Genomic DNA, 14,344 nt, shown 5'->3' with positions numbered 1-14,344 from the left:
GCATTAAGCCAAGGGTTACGTGAATTCATGACTGAAATTCAAAGACGAATAAATTTTTTTTTTAAAGATTTTATTTATTCATTTGACAGACAGAGATCACAAGCAGGCAGACAGGCAGGCAGAGAGAGGGAGAGGAGGAAGCAGGCTCCCTGCAGAGCAGAGAGCCCGATGCGGGACTCGATCCCACGACCCTGAGATCACGACCCGAGCCGAAGGCAGCGGCTTAACCCACTGAGCCACCCAGGCGCCCCCAAAGACGAATAAATTTATCATGAAGATGAAGCCTAACAGTATCTTACCTCAAAAATGTCAGCTCATACATCTTGGTGTTGGTGAGGAAGTAATGAAAAGGTGATTAAAAAAAATTTTTTTCCCCCTCCTCTCTTTGCCTTCCAGAAAGTACAGCACTCTGCAGCTGGAGTGGAAAGGTTGACCCTGATATAAAAATGATGGATCAGATTCTGGCCTGAGCCAGGGCCTGACTATACTTTAACTGTGGTGGTACACAACCTTGGCTACACTTCAAAAATCACCTGCTATGAGCCCTTAACAAATCTCACCACCCAGGCATCAACACAGGCCAATTAAATTAGAATCTTTTAGGGAAATAACCCATGCACTGGTATTTTGTTTTTTAAAGCTCCCTAGATCATTCCAAAGTACTGACAAAACTGAGAACCTCTGCTAACAGAGACTGACCAGCTTTCCCATTTTACCTATTGCCCAATGACTTGAGAAAACTTCTCACTGCTTGGAAATTAAATGTCTACATTGCAGAGAAGAATTGTGTTCATTTTAACAGATGAATTCTATTTAAAGATGAGTAAACACAGCATCCATGGGCTCATTAGTCTGAGAGTTTTAATCATCAGGAGGAAACATAGATTTCTAATACTTGCTAAAGAACTAAATTTAGCCCCAGTTTTTCAGGATTTATTTCACAAATAATCTGGACAGGAACCAAGGTAGTTTAAAACAGTTCTCCCTGGTTAGTAAGTGCATTGGAAGATCTAGTTTACCATGAGCCAAGTATCCTGCTGAACAGTCTATCTTATTTCTCTCATTTAATCCCCCCAAGAACCACATAGTGGGTGGTTTTATTAATTCTGTTTTATATACAGTGAAACTGAAGAACAAAGAGGCTTAGGAACTTTTTAAGGTCATGCACAACTAGTAAGTGCTCTGGCCGGAATGTGAACCGAGCCAGTGTCACTGTATAACCTGTGTTTTTAACATAAAATAGAGCATGAAACACTGAGCAGTAGGACGCATACTATGACTTGTTTTTGTAATAATGTTGATGACTTTGCCTTGATTAATTCACTTTTTTATCTCATTTCATTCATTTTTTTTCTTTGAAGATTTTATTTATTTATTTGACAGAAAGAGAGAGAGAGATCACAATTAGACAGAGAGGCAGGCAGAGAGAGAGAGGGGGAAGCAGGCTCCCTGCTAAGCAGAGAGCTGGTGTGGGGCTCAATCCCAGGACCCTGAGATCATGACCTGAGCCGAAGGCTTAACCCACTGAGCCACCCAAGCACCCCATCATTTTATTCATTTTTGAGGGGCATAATTATGCAAGATGATTTTACTTCTATAAACAGACATGAGTCAATTGTCCCATCTATAAAGAAAAAGAGTTAGTTGCTCTACACTGGAATCAAACCTGTGATTCTGGCCTAATTTCACACTTGCTAGTAAGTATCTAAGCCTATTAGTTTACAGGGTTCTAATAACAGAAAACAACTAATTTTTGCCCCAAATTAGTTACTTACAATAACACACAAATACATCTGAAATAGAGCATTATATTACAAAGCAAAAAAATCCAATATAATTGGTTTCTTCCCTCATAAGCATTTGCATGGTGTGACTCCCATGACACCATATGAGGAAACTATTTTATTTAAATAGATTGATCTAAGTTTTTCATGAACAAAGGAATAGCATTTGAAATCAATCCTACCCTAGTTGAGTGCACTGGACTGACCCAGTAGAGGTCTTATTTCAACCCAAATTCTCTATGATTGTGATTCTGTGTGAGAAGAGTACATGTGAAATAGATCTCCCTGGGAACTGGCTTCCCAGTCCAATCAGCTATTTTACCAACAAACATTTCCTTGTGATATAGAGATTTAGGGCTGAGAAGATCTTGTATATTAATCAAATCTTCTTTTGTTTGTTTTTTTGTTTAACAATGGAAACACTTAATTTTTTATCAAGTAGCAGATTATTGATTTATCTGCATGAAAACAACACTTTAAAGTTAAGTGTTATCTAAAGATTAACTTTATGAGAAATGGAAAAAAATATACATATATCTGTCTGGAAGAGTGATTTATTGTCGACTCCTAAATTGAAATTTTTTACAAGTAGCTTAATGGAAAGATGATGATAGATGATGAAATTAGTATAGAAGCTTAACCAGAAAATCAGGTGACTCGATATCTACATCTATATCCTTCACTGGCCACCAGCATTCATTAATGAAGCAGATGATGGAATAGATCAAGTTTCCCATAAATGTAGTTTATATTAAAAGAAGAGAAAAGGTGACTAGCACCCAGAAGAACCAATTTATAATTCAAAGTATATGATGATATAACTAAGCTTTAAAGATTTCTTTACTTCTCTCTCTTAAAGCCTTGCTAACAACGACAAAGAACCACCAATACTATATATGTGAATAAAAGTTTATTACAGAACCTTTGTTTGGCAAAGGACTTGTGTGTAATTCAACATTGGTTGAATGAACATATAAAAGTGAAAAGAGCAGGGCTGGCTTCATCCCTTGGCCAAGTATAGCATGCTAAAGAAAAGAAGGTTATACCTTAGGACACAAAAGAAAATCAGCTAATTTGGGTAAAAAGCCATAGACACCAAAGGATGAAGAAAGAGATGACCAGACTGTCATGAATGTCCTCAAAAGGAATTTCATATGCATTGACATAGAATCATGGAAAGCAGTACCTTTCCTTTTCAGTTAAATTTTATTAGTTCCAGTGAGAAAATATTATTCATATTTCTGCCATATCTATTTTGATTTTTAATTTTTCTCTCTTCTTACTTGTATTTTTACTACTAAACCATTGACTGATTCATTCACTACTTCTTTACAGCTTCTTTTTAGCTTTACAAATCCACTGGCAAGGTATATGTGTTCTCTGTGTGTTTGTGTGTGCGTGTGTATACAACAAAGGTCTCCTCCAAAATCACTGATTTTTAACTAAATCCATTATTTAATTTCTTCTAAGTAAACTCAATACATAAAATGGCCAAAAAGGACCTTATAGTAAATTCATGCCATATATCTTGTAAGTGAAGAAGTGAAAAGCAAAGAGTAAATAAATTAGGTAGGGACTAAAGACTAGTGTCATATAAGTAGCTAAATGATATTTTGGGGGCAACAATGTAGATTTTGTGATTAACAATAATTTATTCTTTCTACCCTACTATGCCAAGTTTTTTTTTTTCATACAATAGAGTTATAGGAGCATTTTCTTAGATAAATTTATGCATTTCTTTACAAAAAACAATCTGAAGTAAAAGTCAGGTTTGATTCTGTCAGAAAAATGAGTATTTCATTAGAAATTTATTATGAAAAGTTGTTGGAAAACTGGCAAAACTGTAAGAAAATTTCAAGCAGTGGAACAAACAAAAGGTATCTTAAGCTATTCTGGAATAAAAGGGCCCAAATTAATTTTTAAAATGCCTTCTTTTTATTTTAAAATTAAATACTGTTAGAAATTGTGAAATCATGATGAGCGTTAATTGTATTACAATTTACGTCAATCATATGGCCTGATGTTTAATTTTTGTTTCCCCATATTAAAATTCTACTGAAGTAAGAATATAAATTCTATTTAAAGACATTTTGGAATTTCATAATATTTATAATAATAGTTTCCTTGAAAATGTTTGGTTAGTAGTAAGTATCTTAAAGTAGACTTTTTTGAACCAATAATTTATATTTTCTGAGGACTAACTTTGGTATATTTCATGTCCAAATGAAAAAATGTCATGAAATATTTCTGGGTACCCAGCGCACATCCATATACATTTTGTGGCACAACGTGACAAAAAAACAATGATGTCTAAATAAGTTTCAATGGATCAGAAACACATTTGACTTCTCTAGAAGTACAAGTCAGAAGTCAGAAATACTAAGAGTACAAATAAAGCTTTATAGCAACAATGAACTGAGTATTGAAAATGTAACTGGATTTTCAAAAAAAGTTTAGTTTCACCCACGGTATATATTCTTTCTTACAAGATTTTTTTGCAATCAGTCCAGCAGAAGAAAGCATCATTGAAGCCAATGCCACAAGCAGTACAAACAAATGAAAAAGTCATTGGATTTTTCTGATTTTGTGTTGAAATATTTTATGCTGATAAAACTATAACTAGGGCATTACAAATTTCAAAAGAAGGCAATGCATTATAGTCTCTGCACCCAGTGGCAAACTGTTACAAACACAGTCTGGAAGCACTAATCCACTAAACCCCAGTTGCAGTGAAGATTGCTCATTTTTTGAAGAGGAATAAATAATTCTGTTTTTCACTGTGACAGGGTAAACACTACTAAGTGGAGTGAGCTTAATAAGTAGCATTTATTGAATGTTGATTACTCTGACATCTCTTTGAACTTCTCAAAAACACCCCAAAAAGCGTAAGATGCTGTAAGTTACGGTTATACTCCGTGTGCAGGTAATCTACAAGGCTGAGAGAGTCTAAATTACCTGCTGGGGTCTCCAGTTAGTCAAAGAGAGAACTGAAATTTGAATCCAGGTTTAATTTGATTCTAGACCTTTTGTTTGTGTCATTTCATCAACCTGTTTCTCAGCTGGGCAGAAAAAAAGAGGGCTATTCTTCATGAGAAAAGGAATAAACAAGTAATTATCTCGGATAAGCAGTGTAATAGTGAGATTTCAAGGTTGGCTGCAGTGTTTCTTCCATTCTCTCCTCAGTGGCCTTGCTCAATCACGTGCTGTCTTTGAGGGGAGCTTTGAAATTGTGGTTTGAACAATGTCAGTTAGGTTCTAGAATGATTGGCTATTAGCGACTCCAGAGATTAGTCATTGTTAATGACTAATGTGGGAATTTGGTCAGGTAAATATTTATAAAATTTAAGTATCTTAAGGGCGGATGAAAATGATAGAGTTCAAGTTAATAGATATGGAAGTCTGAGGTAGAATAAAGGATTTCTGTACTTCAGGAAACACTTGCCCACTGATGAGTAAAATTAAGAGGCCCAAAATAAAGTTGCATGCTCTTATACTGTAATGATTATCATTTTAAAACTAGCTTTTTGCCTTCGAGCTATCGGGGTAAAGACCTACAGGAAAACTACTGTCGAAATCCTCGAGGGGAAGAAGGGGGACCTTGGTGTTTCACAAGCAATCCAGAGGTACGCTACGAAGTCTGTGACATTCCTCAGTGTTCAGAAGGTAAATGAACCTGAATGCCGTGTGGGGCACTCTGCTCCCGCTTTCTGTAGAACTGCAACTCGCATTAAAGGTTAACAGAGATGAATCAAACAGTAATAAATATGTTGTTCATTCAAATGCAACTATAGACAATCATTTGAGCATTTTTACACGATATTTTAAAAACTGATTTTCATCAGATTAATACAAAGGGGTTATCAGTTTGAATTTCAATGGAGCCTGAGGCATCTATCTGGGGAGAGTAAAAGTTTGGGCTTCCTCACCTACTGTCAAGTTCTTCACATACCTCACAGTCTCTTCCCACATGTCACCTGAAAGGAGCCAAAGGAAGCTTAGCTCTCTAAGAGTCATGCTAATTCTATTCATCCAGCACCTGCTTCTGCAGAAATTTTGTCAAACCTACCCGGAAGTGGTGTGGCCAGAGTCTCTGAGCCCAGAAGAGAGTATGGGGAGGGGTCGCTGGAAGTTCGATCGGGTTGTGTGCCTTCTGGTGAAAAGCAAATCTGATACATAGACTGACACTACACACCATTGAGAATAGTACCTGAAGAGATCAAAGCCATAGAGCCCACACTGTCTTGAAGGCAGGCCCCCCAAGGCCATGTCTGTTTTTACCTCCCCTCACAGCATAAAGGGGCCCTGTCCTCACTCTTGCACTGGAAAACTGAAGGCCTAACAAGAAGGAAGAGTAACCACTTCAGCATTGTATGTGGTTTCACTTTTCTTAGTTGCCTATCTACCGAACAGCTGGCTTTTCAGTTCTGTCAGAAACTAAAATTCTAAAAATCCAAATGAAACATGGATTAAGTTCTGATAGAAATTTAGTAGGATTTTGAAATACTTGGGGAGAGAGGGCGGCTGGGACGCTGTCCAATTTTTTATAATAAGATATCTTACCTGTTTGTTATTAACCCAATTTTTTAAACTATTTTTCCATAAATATCCATTTAATATTAGGTCGATATTGATCACATAAAAAGGCCATTGTTAGCGAATTGTCATGGAGAAGGTGAATTTGTTTTCTGTTGTTATTTAAAATTCTTGACTTCATGTGCTAGAGCCAGTTCCATCTCTGTTTGTAAATTCTTACTTTCCATTCCATATCATATTCTGTTCACTATAACTTCTTCGTTGTTTTCTTCTCTTTTAAAAATAATAAACTGATCTGTGATAACGTTATGAACAAGTCTGTTTTGTATGAATAAATCTGTAATTAATATTTGTTTTAAATTTACACATGGAAGGAAAAAACCCTACTTTTTTGGAGGAGCTCTTCATTATCACAGTTTTCTGAGGTTGAAAGTCATTGCAAGGAGTTTTGTTTAGTGATTTTTTTTTTTTTTTGACCTGGGAAAGTATTTTCAAGGGAAGGTAATTTGGTCAAACTTTAAATAGCTGAGCATTTATGTTATCTGCCTAGTTCCTGTGGGAATATGATGTCTCAACCCTGGTTTACAAGAAACTTCATCAAAATACACTGGCATAGATCTGGACTGATAAGACAACGTAGAATAAATATGCTAGAAAAGAAGTAATTGGAAAAATCTTATTTCGAGTTATCAACATCTCATTAGAATGTACATCTCTATTATCCTTTAATAATTTGAGGTTATTATATTTCCCTTAGAAAAGGGCAATGCTCATTACTATTAATGGCATATGATGTTATTGATCACCATGGCACTAAAGGTTGCAGATAGGCTTTTTCTGGAAGTAATTAGGAATCTGATGGTAGTTGAATAACCTCCTGTGAGAAGAGTGAACCAACACCTGCCCTATAGGCTAAACATATATCAGGGAGCGTGAATTGAGCTGTGATATTTAAATTCACATGATATTGAATAATGCGTTAGCAGGATTTTACTGAAGAGAATCTAAAATAAGAAGCACTGTCAAAATATTAATAGAGAAAAACAGAGCTATTTTAAAATGGGTAATACAAAATATACAAAATAATGTAGATGTATTTCTTGAAATTTTTGTAACTCTATTAAACTCTTGGCTAAATTGTCATATGAAATTTATCTGAAAGTTTGGTTCATAAGAGAAGTATTTCTGATATCCAGTGATTAATATTATTTTCTCATAATTTAATCTTTGAAATATATTAAGCATTCCAAAAGAAAATGAATACTCTTATCACATTTAGAAGCTTACACAATTATGTAAAGAAAATAATAGCACTGATGTTTAATTCAAATATAACAAACTGAGGTATCTAAAATCTGATTACTTGCTTTAACACTTGCTTGGGATTTAGAACAAAGCAATCACCAGTTACTGGAACAGATGTCTCTTTTAATGACTGCCAAATATTCAAGTAAATACATTTTTTAAGCCATACTCATTATTTTTAATAACTTACATTTAAAATCCCAAATAATACTGCTGTAACTTTATATGTATAATTTCATATTCTATGGAGAAGGACTTTTAAAAACAAAGATCTAAATAAAATGATTACTTATAAATGTGGGTTTGTAAAACTATCCATATTTCAGGCATACAGTTTTGCTGAAGTAATCACCAGCATGGATTTTTCTGAGAGATATTTTCAAAATAGTTGTTTTAGTCTGTAAACTCAAATCACTTGTAGTTTTATAATTGAGAAAAATAGAACATAACAATCTTTGAGTTAGTTGGTTAGTATAAGAAAGATGTTGAATGAATCCTATTCATATTATAATTCATGTGTAGTTAATATAGTTTTCTACTTTTGTTTAGGCCAGTGGTATATTTAGGAAAACTAGTTATGAATAGAAACATTTACTTAGTTTGAGTTTATGTGCCCTGGGACAGTATTTTGCTTTTGTTTTTTGTTTTTGTTTTTGTTTTGTTTTTAAAAGGATGAACTTGTTAGAACCATTAGAAAATACACTGGCAAAAAAAGAGCCAAAAGGACATAGAGGAAGAGGGGTGATCCTCAGTGTTCTATAGATCATACTGTATGTTATGTGTTATATAGATCATACTTTCACCTACCTCCCTGGGTAGATGGATTTGATTTCCATTCCTACTGCTCAACTGAGCTTGAACAACTTAGAACTTTCACAGAATTCTGGAAGTTTGAAAAGGGACTATGAGTTTAAAACTTGGCTTTCTTGAGGAAATTTTTACTAGAAGCCTGATGCTTGATGGAATAGTGAAACAATAACATTTTCAGCCCGAGTAAGTTGGCCAATCTACTTGCTCCCCTTCTCCCCATCCTCCAATAGGTGAGACTACAACAGGGCAACCTACTGTTATAAATAGGAAAGCAGAGGGGGTAATGAAGACAATGTTGAAAAGGCAGGAAGATTGACTTTCTAAAATTATTGCTAAGACTCTATCTTAAAAGTATGACCAATCAGAATGCATAAGAAACAAATTAAAATACATGAGACAAAAAGATTATTAGGAAGAATGGAATGAACCCTGGACTGTGGTCAGAAGATCCGTGTTCCAGGCACAAGTCTGAAATTTTCTGTTTTAGGTAAGTCCCTTAAAACTTGTGTAAGCCTTGTTTTCCTCATTGCAGGGGTCAAATGATTTCTTATATGTTCAAAGTACTGAGTAATCAAAGAATTTATAACTATAATATACTTATCATCTCAGTTCTATCACAGGACACATTTATTCCCACCCCAACAACAACTTTCATTGCCTACCAAAATCTTACGCTATTCTTGCTTTTATTATTTTTAAAAAATCTTCTTTGGTCTGCAACTGCATCCATAACTCTCTCTTCACTTTGCTATAAACATAATACACTAATTTATGTTTCTGTGCCATTTTATTTTATTTTGCTCCATAATAGCTTATCCAAATCCATCCATCCTTCAATATCTGAGTAAAATCCATTCTCTCCTACAAAGCCATTATCAACAAACACTTAGAACTTCTAGAGTAGGATGAATTATCCACACATTTGCTACTCAACGTGAATTCTAAGGACCAGAAACATCAGTATCCCCTGGGAACTAATGATGGATGCCCCCGTCCTGATCCTCTGAATCAGAACTTGTTTATTAACAAGATCTCAAAGTGACTTTTATATACATTGAGGTTTGGAGTAGCAGTGATCTACCACACTCATTCTTGTAAAGCAGTTGTCTTATGGAATCATCTGTTTAATTTGCATAGTATTTTCCCTTAAGATGATTAAAAATACTGAAGCTTAGGAAAAATGTTTTATAATAATCCCCACAATACTGCTTCGCAGAAAATAATTTAATTCACTCTCATTAGAAAGGGATCTACTCTTATCAACTCACATCTGCTAAAGGAGACATAGATATATTTCTGATTCCAGTGTACCATACAAGGCTAGAGAATGAACATGTAGACACTTAGTTCTTACATGTGACCATAGTATTCTATTCTACTTTTTCATTCAGTACAAAAGAACAAAGAATGATAAATGCCACGTTATTTTCTGTGAAGATATCAAACCTTGCATTCTTCTGAAGAAGGGAACTAAATAAATCTGTACCCCGTTGAACTGGAAAGCTGAGATGTGATAATGCATAATCCATGTTGAACATGTTATTGTGGAAATAACCTTGGCCAAAAAGAGCACCTCTCATTTATAGTTCAGGTGTTTATTGACTGTAGTCTGGGGAATCTCAGAATTGAATGAGAAGAAGCTGAATTCATCTCTTGTCTTGTTCATAGATTAAGCTACATAAAAAGAAGTAGATGGATCAAGCCAAATGGTCTTATATTTCAGAAAGTTAATAGTTACTGTCCTATTAGGTTGTAAAAATCAAAGGTCCAGAAGTGATTATTCTAATATTATATCCCAAATTATTACAAATACCTATTAGGCCAGATACCAACGGATAAAGCTAAACATTTATATCTTTTCCCTGCTTTGGCTAAAGTTAGATGGTCAGTAGTCACAAGATACAAATGATGTGTTTGGGGAAGTTTGCCGGATTCATAAGAAAGCCAAGCAATGATTTATTCCACAGGATTCCTGCTGTGCTACAAATCAACCTGTCCATTTGAGAAGTCTCATTTTCAGCTAGCTGATGTGATTCAGAGATTTCAGTGCAACATAAGAGGCCAGCCAGAGGAGAACTATTAATTAACCTCACAGAATCATCAGTGGGATCCTGCATAATTACATGAGCTTATACATTTTAAAGACAGTGAGTACAAGGAGTTCAATAGCAGGTCATCTTCTATCTTAGTCTAGATAAGAATGTAAGGCTGCCCAATTATTCAACATGGATACTCAGGAACAGAGAGGAGCCATGATTTCTTTTAAAATATCGCTGTTCTTTGAATAGTACCACACTTATGTTTGAAGTTGATCTCTCAAGGTTACCTGGTCCTGATTTTGGCATTAAACCTAGGGGCATGATGTGTACTCATTTTAAGCTGTGTATTTCCCATTTATGTATTTTGAGGTACATTGAAAGAAGGGGATTATTCTACTGTCAGTATAGACACTGAAATTCTGTGCATTTTAGACCAGGAAAGGGTAGATCTCAAGGGCCTGTCTTATATTTCCAGTTTCTGGGTGCCTTTTGGACAGCTATTGAAAAATTAGAAAGATAGCGTCCTGGTACTATGAAAAAAATGCATGACACTAAGTACACAAATCCCACGCAAACTATATGAAGAGCTCTGTGGGGAGTATTTTATGTCACTCTTCAAGGACATTAGACCCCAATTCAACATTAAAGTGGTACATAAACTGTTCTAAAAATCTTTTTGCTAAACAGATGATTTAATGTTCTTTCAATGGAAAAGTGGTGTTCTGGATTTTTCTGTCAGAAGCAATTAACATGCCATACTTTAATTTTATTAGTTGAATGCATGACCTGCAATGGGGAAAGTTATCGAGGTCCCATGGATCACACAGAATCAGGCAAGATTTGTCAGCGTTGGGATCATCAGACACCACACCGGCACAAATTCTTGCCAGAAAGGTAAAATATTACCAAATCATCCCTCCAATGATTCTTTTTACAAACTGACATTTGCTCCATGATGAACTGCCTTTAGAAATTCTCTTTATATCATATTTTCTGGAGAGCCTTGGGGTGAAGGGACTCATGAAGTATATGAGAATGCTGGCTACACATTTGACTGGTGTCTGCTGAGTAGACTGAGTCCCTTGGAGTCATAATGGTCCTGAACACAGGAGCATCAGTGGGGTGCAGAAGAGGAGCACTAACAGAAGCTTCCTCTTTCTCTTCCATGGCAGCAAAAAGACAGAGGCTCATTAAGTAATGACCACAGTCCAAGCTATGGGAGGAGGCATTGTTGCTAGATACAAGCTAATGTCCTTCTAAAGCCACATCTTCAGTGACTGGGTAAAGTGGGGTCCCATGTGTGGCACCATGACATAAGTTATGCCCATAGGAAGGGAATGCAAGGTGAAGCAAACAATTCTTTGGCTCTTTATCCTAGCGTATTTTAGAATTGCCAGTCTGGAGAAGTCATGCCACCAAATCTACTTTTCTCCTCAGGATTGGGTTTTGAGATAAAATGGTTTAAAAAATATGTCTACCTTTGGTTCATTCATTTCATATGAAATATTTAGTTAAAAGTTACTTTATTTTTATTATAAAGAATAAAAATACAGTTATAGGGGAAGCTTTATCCCCACCTTTCTGAAAGGTGTTTTTCTTTTTTTCTTTTTGTTTGTTTGTTGTTCTCTTAAATTAAATTCAAACTATGTGTGTTGGGTTTTTTTTTTTTTAAGTGTATCTCTTGTCTTTTAAGTGAGTGCAGAAGGAATATGGTAGCAATTAAAATCAAGTCACCAATTCAGGACCTTGTTAATTTAAAGGGAGGAAGGTATAGAGAGACTGGTGTGATGGAGTTTCTCTCTTGCCAGGGTGGAGGAGAGGGCATGACCTAGAAGGGCTCTATTTTCAAAATTGAGCTATCATTAGTAACAGAACTATTGAAACCTAACTTTCAGTTTGAGCTTTGAGCCATCCTCAGAAAAGGACCCCTTTTCTTAATGAGCATTCTACCTGAGTTCATGTTTATGTAATCTGTCCTTAATTGGGCTTTGTGAGAAGAGGATTCAGTTTGGGACCTCAGCTGGTAGACAGGTACCAAATGGACCTAACTTACCAGCAAAAGGGATGTATTCTGTACTTACTAGATATGTAAGCTAACAGATGCAAAAGTTGATAAACAGAAGTTTTTGTAAGGCACAACAGGAAATCTTTTCTTCCCCCATCTAGTAGTAGCAAAGCTAGGTCGAACATTATTTTGTGAACTGAGGGGTGGGTGGTGTTTCCAGGCAGATTTACATGACACTTTTCTTGGTGTGGTTCGCAGATATCCCGACAAAGGCTTTGATGATAATTATTGCCGCAATCCTGATGGCAAGCCGAGGCCATGGTGCTATACTCTTGACCCTGACACCCCATGGGAGTACTGTGCAATTAAAATGTGTGGTAAGTTAAGGTCAAATTTATTGCTTCCTTTTCCTCTCACAGACTGGGTCTAAGCAGGCGATTATTAGTGAGACAGGTTAACAGCTATTTTACTTGATGCTTTAGTGTGTATAGGTTTTAATATTTTAAGAATGTGTTACATAACTCTACCCAAATTTTTGGAATTTTCAGAGTCATTGTTTTGAAAGAGATAAATATGCAAGTGAACATATATACAGAAAACATTTATAATTACGGTGAAGGCCTAAACATTCTCATGTTATTAAAAAAAAAAAAACCCACTGAGGGAGAAAAAGATCAGGGATTATGTGCAGTATCCTAATGTCATTAGGGCCATAAAAGCAAGGACCTTAGATTTTTACTTTCCAATCTGGTATCCTTTCCATACTGTTCCTCCCCAGACATAACATGAGCTGTCAAGTGATGGTGAACCTCTTTTGGTGAATGGCAGAGTTGCAAGGAAGACTAAGAAGTCTACTGGAAGATTCTCACAGACATCCTTAATCTCTAGTTGCTGACCCCACCTCTCTGTCTGCCTTGTCCACAGCCTGTGTTGTTCCAACCTGTCTTCTATCTGCGCTATGGTTGTTTTCTATGTACAGGCCTTTACTCAACACTCCTGAATTTCTGATAAAACCTTCTGTCCTCACTTGCTTTGTGGTAGCTTTTTAAATCTGTATACTTGGTCCTCTCCTCCATGGTTAACATACACATTTTTACTCTTTGAAATAATTCTGGATAATTAGATTTGGCCATGCTTTTATTTCTATGAGTACAAGTCTTATTTTTTCAGCTGGATCCTGAAGTACTTTAAGACCAGTAGAATCACATGAGTTTAGCAAGGTATAATTACATTATAAATTGGCTTGATAATATAAAGATATGCATATATATGGATATATAAAGACAAATAACCTACATAAGATCAGGTACCAGCAGCCTAAATGATAAGTGGACAGTTCTGAGGGTAGGGATAGGCATTTGCCTATTTTCCTAGTACAGCCTGATGGAGATATTCCTTTGAACAAACTTAATTCAATATTATCCACACTGTGATAGTGCCAAAGTAAATCTCTCCCCACTTAGACCTGCTAATAAAAGGAAATGTTTTGGACAACTCAAATAAAGCCCATAAAAAGAGGATGTGTCTAGCATATGTGAAGTAACTGCAGAATCTGGTAGGCTCTGGATGTGAACACAATGTTCCAAGGAAACTGAATCATCTGTTTGGTCCCTTAAAATAAAAGAGGACTCCTGTGACAGTGTTTCTCCGTATAGATCGGATCGGTTCCACTCGCTGACTTTTTTTTTTTTTCCAATTTATTTATTTTCAGAAAAACAGTATTCATTATTTTTTTCACTCGCTGACTTTTAAAATCTTGTTAAGCTTTCCATTTTTATAGACTACTTAGGTACTATAATCCATGTTTCCCTTCCATTCTGGGTGTGTATATGTGTGTGTGTTTTAGGTACTCTTATACTTTTATAAAT

The 14,344-nt window shown here is 35.6% G+C and overlaps 1 protein-coding gene across 5 annotated transcripts in view; it reads left to right on the top strand.

Moving 5' to 3' along the window:
- HGF (hepatocyte growth factor) overlaps positions 1 to 14,344 on the top strand; it is a 90,798-nt gene that overhangs the window by 14,358 nt on the left and 62,096 nt on the right. For 3 of the 5 annotated variants that reach the window (XM_044245911.1, XM_044245909.1, XM_044245907.1), the window contains 3 exons: positions 5,305 to 5,447; positions 11,245 to 11,365; positions 12,735 to 12,853. In XM_044245911.1, coding sequence (XP_044101846.1) covers positions 5,305 to 5,447; positions 11,245 to 11,365; positions 12,735 to 12,853 — 383 coding nt within the window. Of the gene's footprint in view, positions 1 to 5,304; positions 5,448 to 11,244; positions 11,366 to 12,734; positions 12,854 to 13,254; positions 13,351 to 14,344 lie in introns of those variants that run through there. The other 2 variants (XM_044245912.1, XM_044245910.1) reach the window with 2 other exon arrangements.

Source organism: Neovison vison, chromosome 4 (genome assembly GCF_020171115.1).
Source record: "Neovison vison isolate M4711 chromosome 4, ASM_NN_V1, whole genome shotgun sequence".
NCBI classification, from domain to species: Eukaryota; Metazoa; Chordata; class Mammalia; order Carnivora; family Mustelidae; genus Neogale; species Neogale vison.
This window is presented reverse-complemented; position numbering and strand designations above follow the sequence as displayed.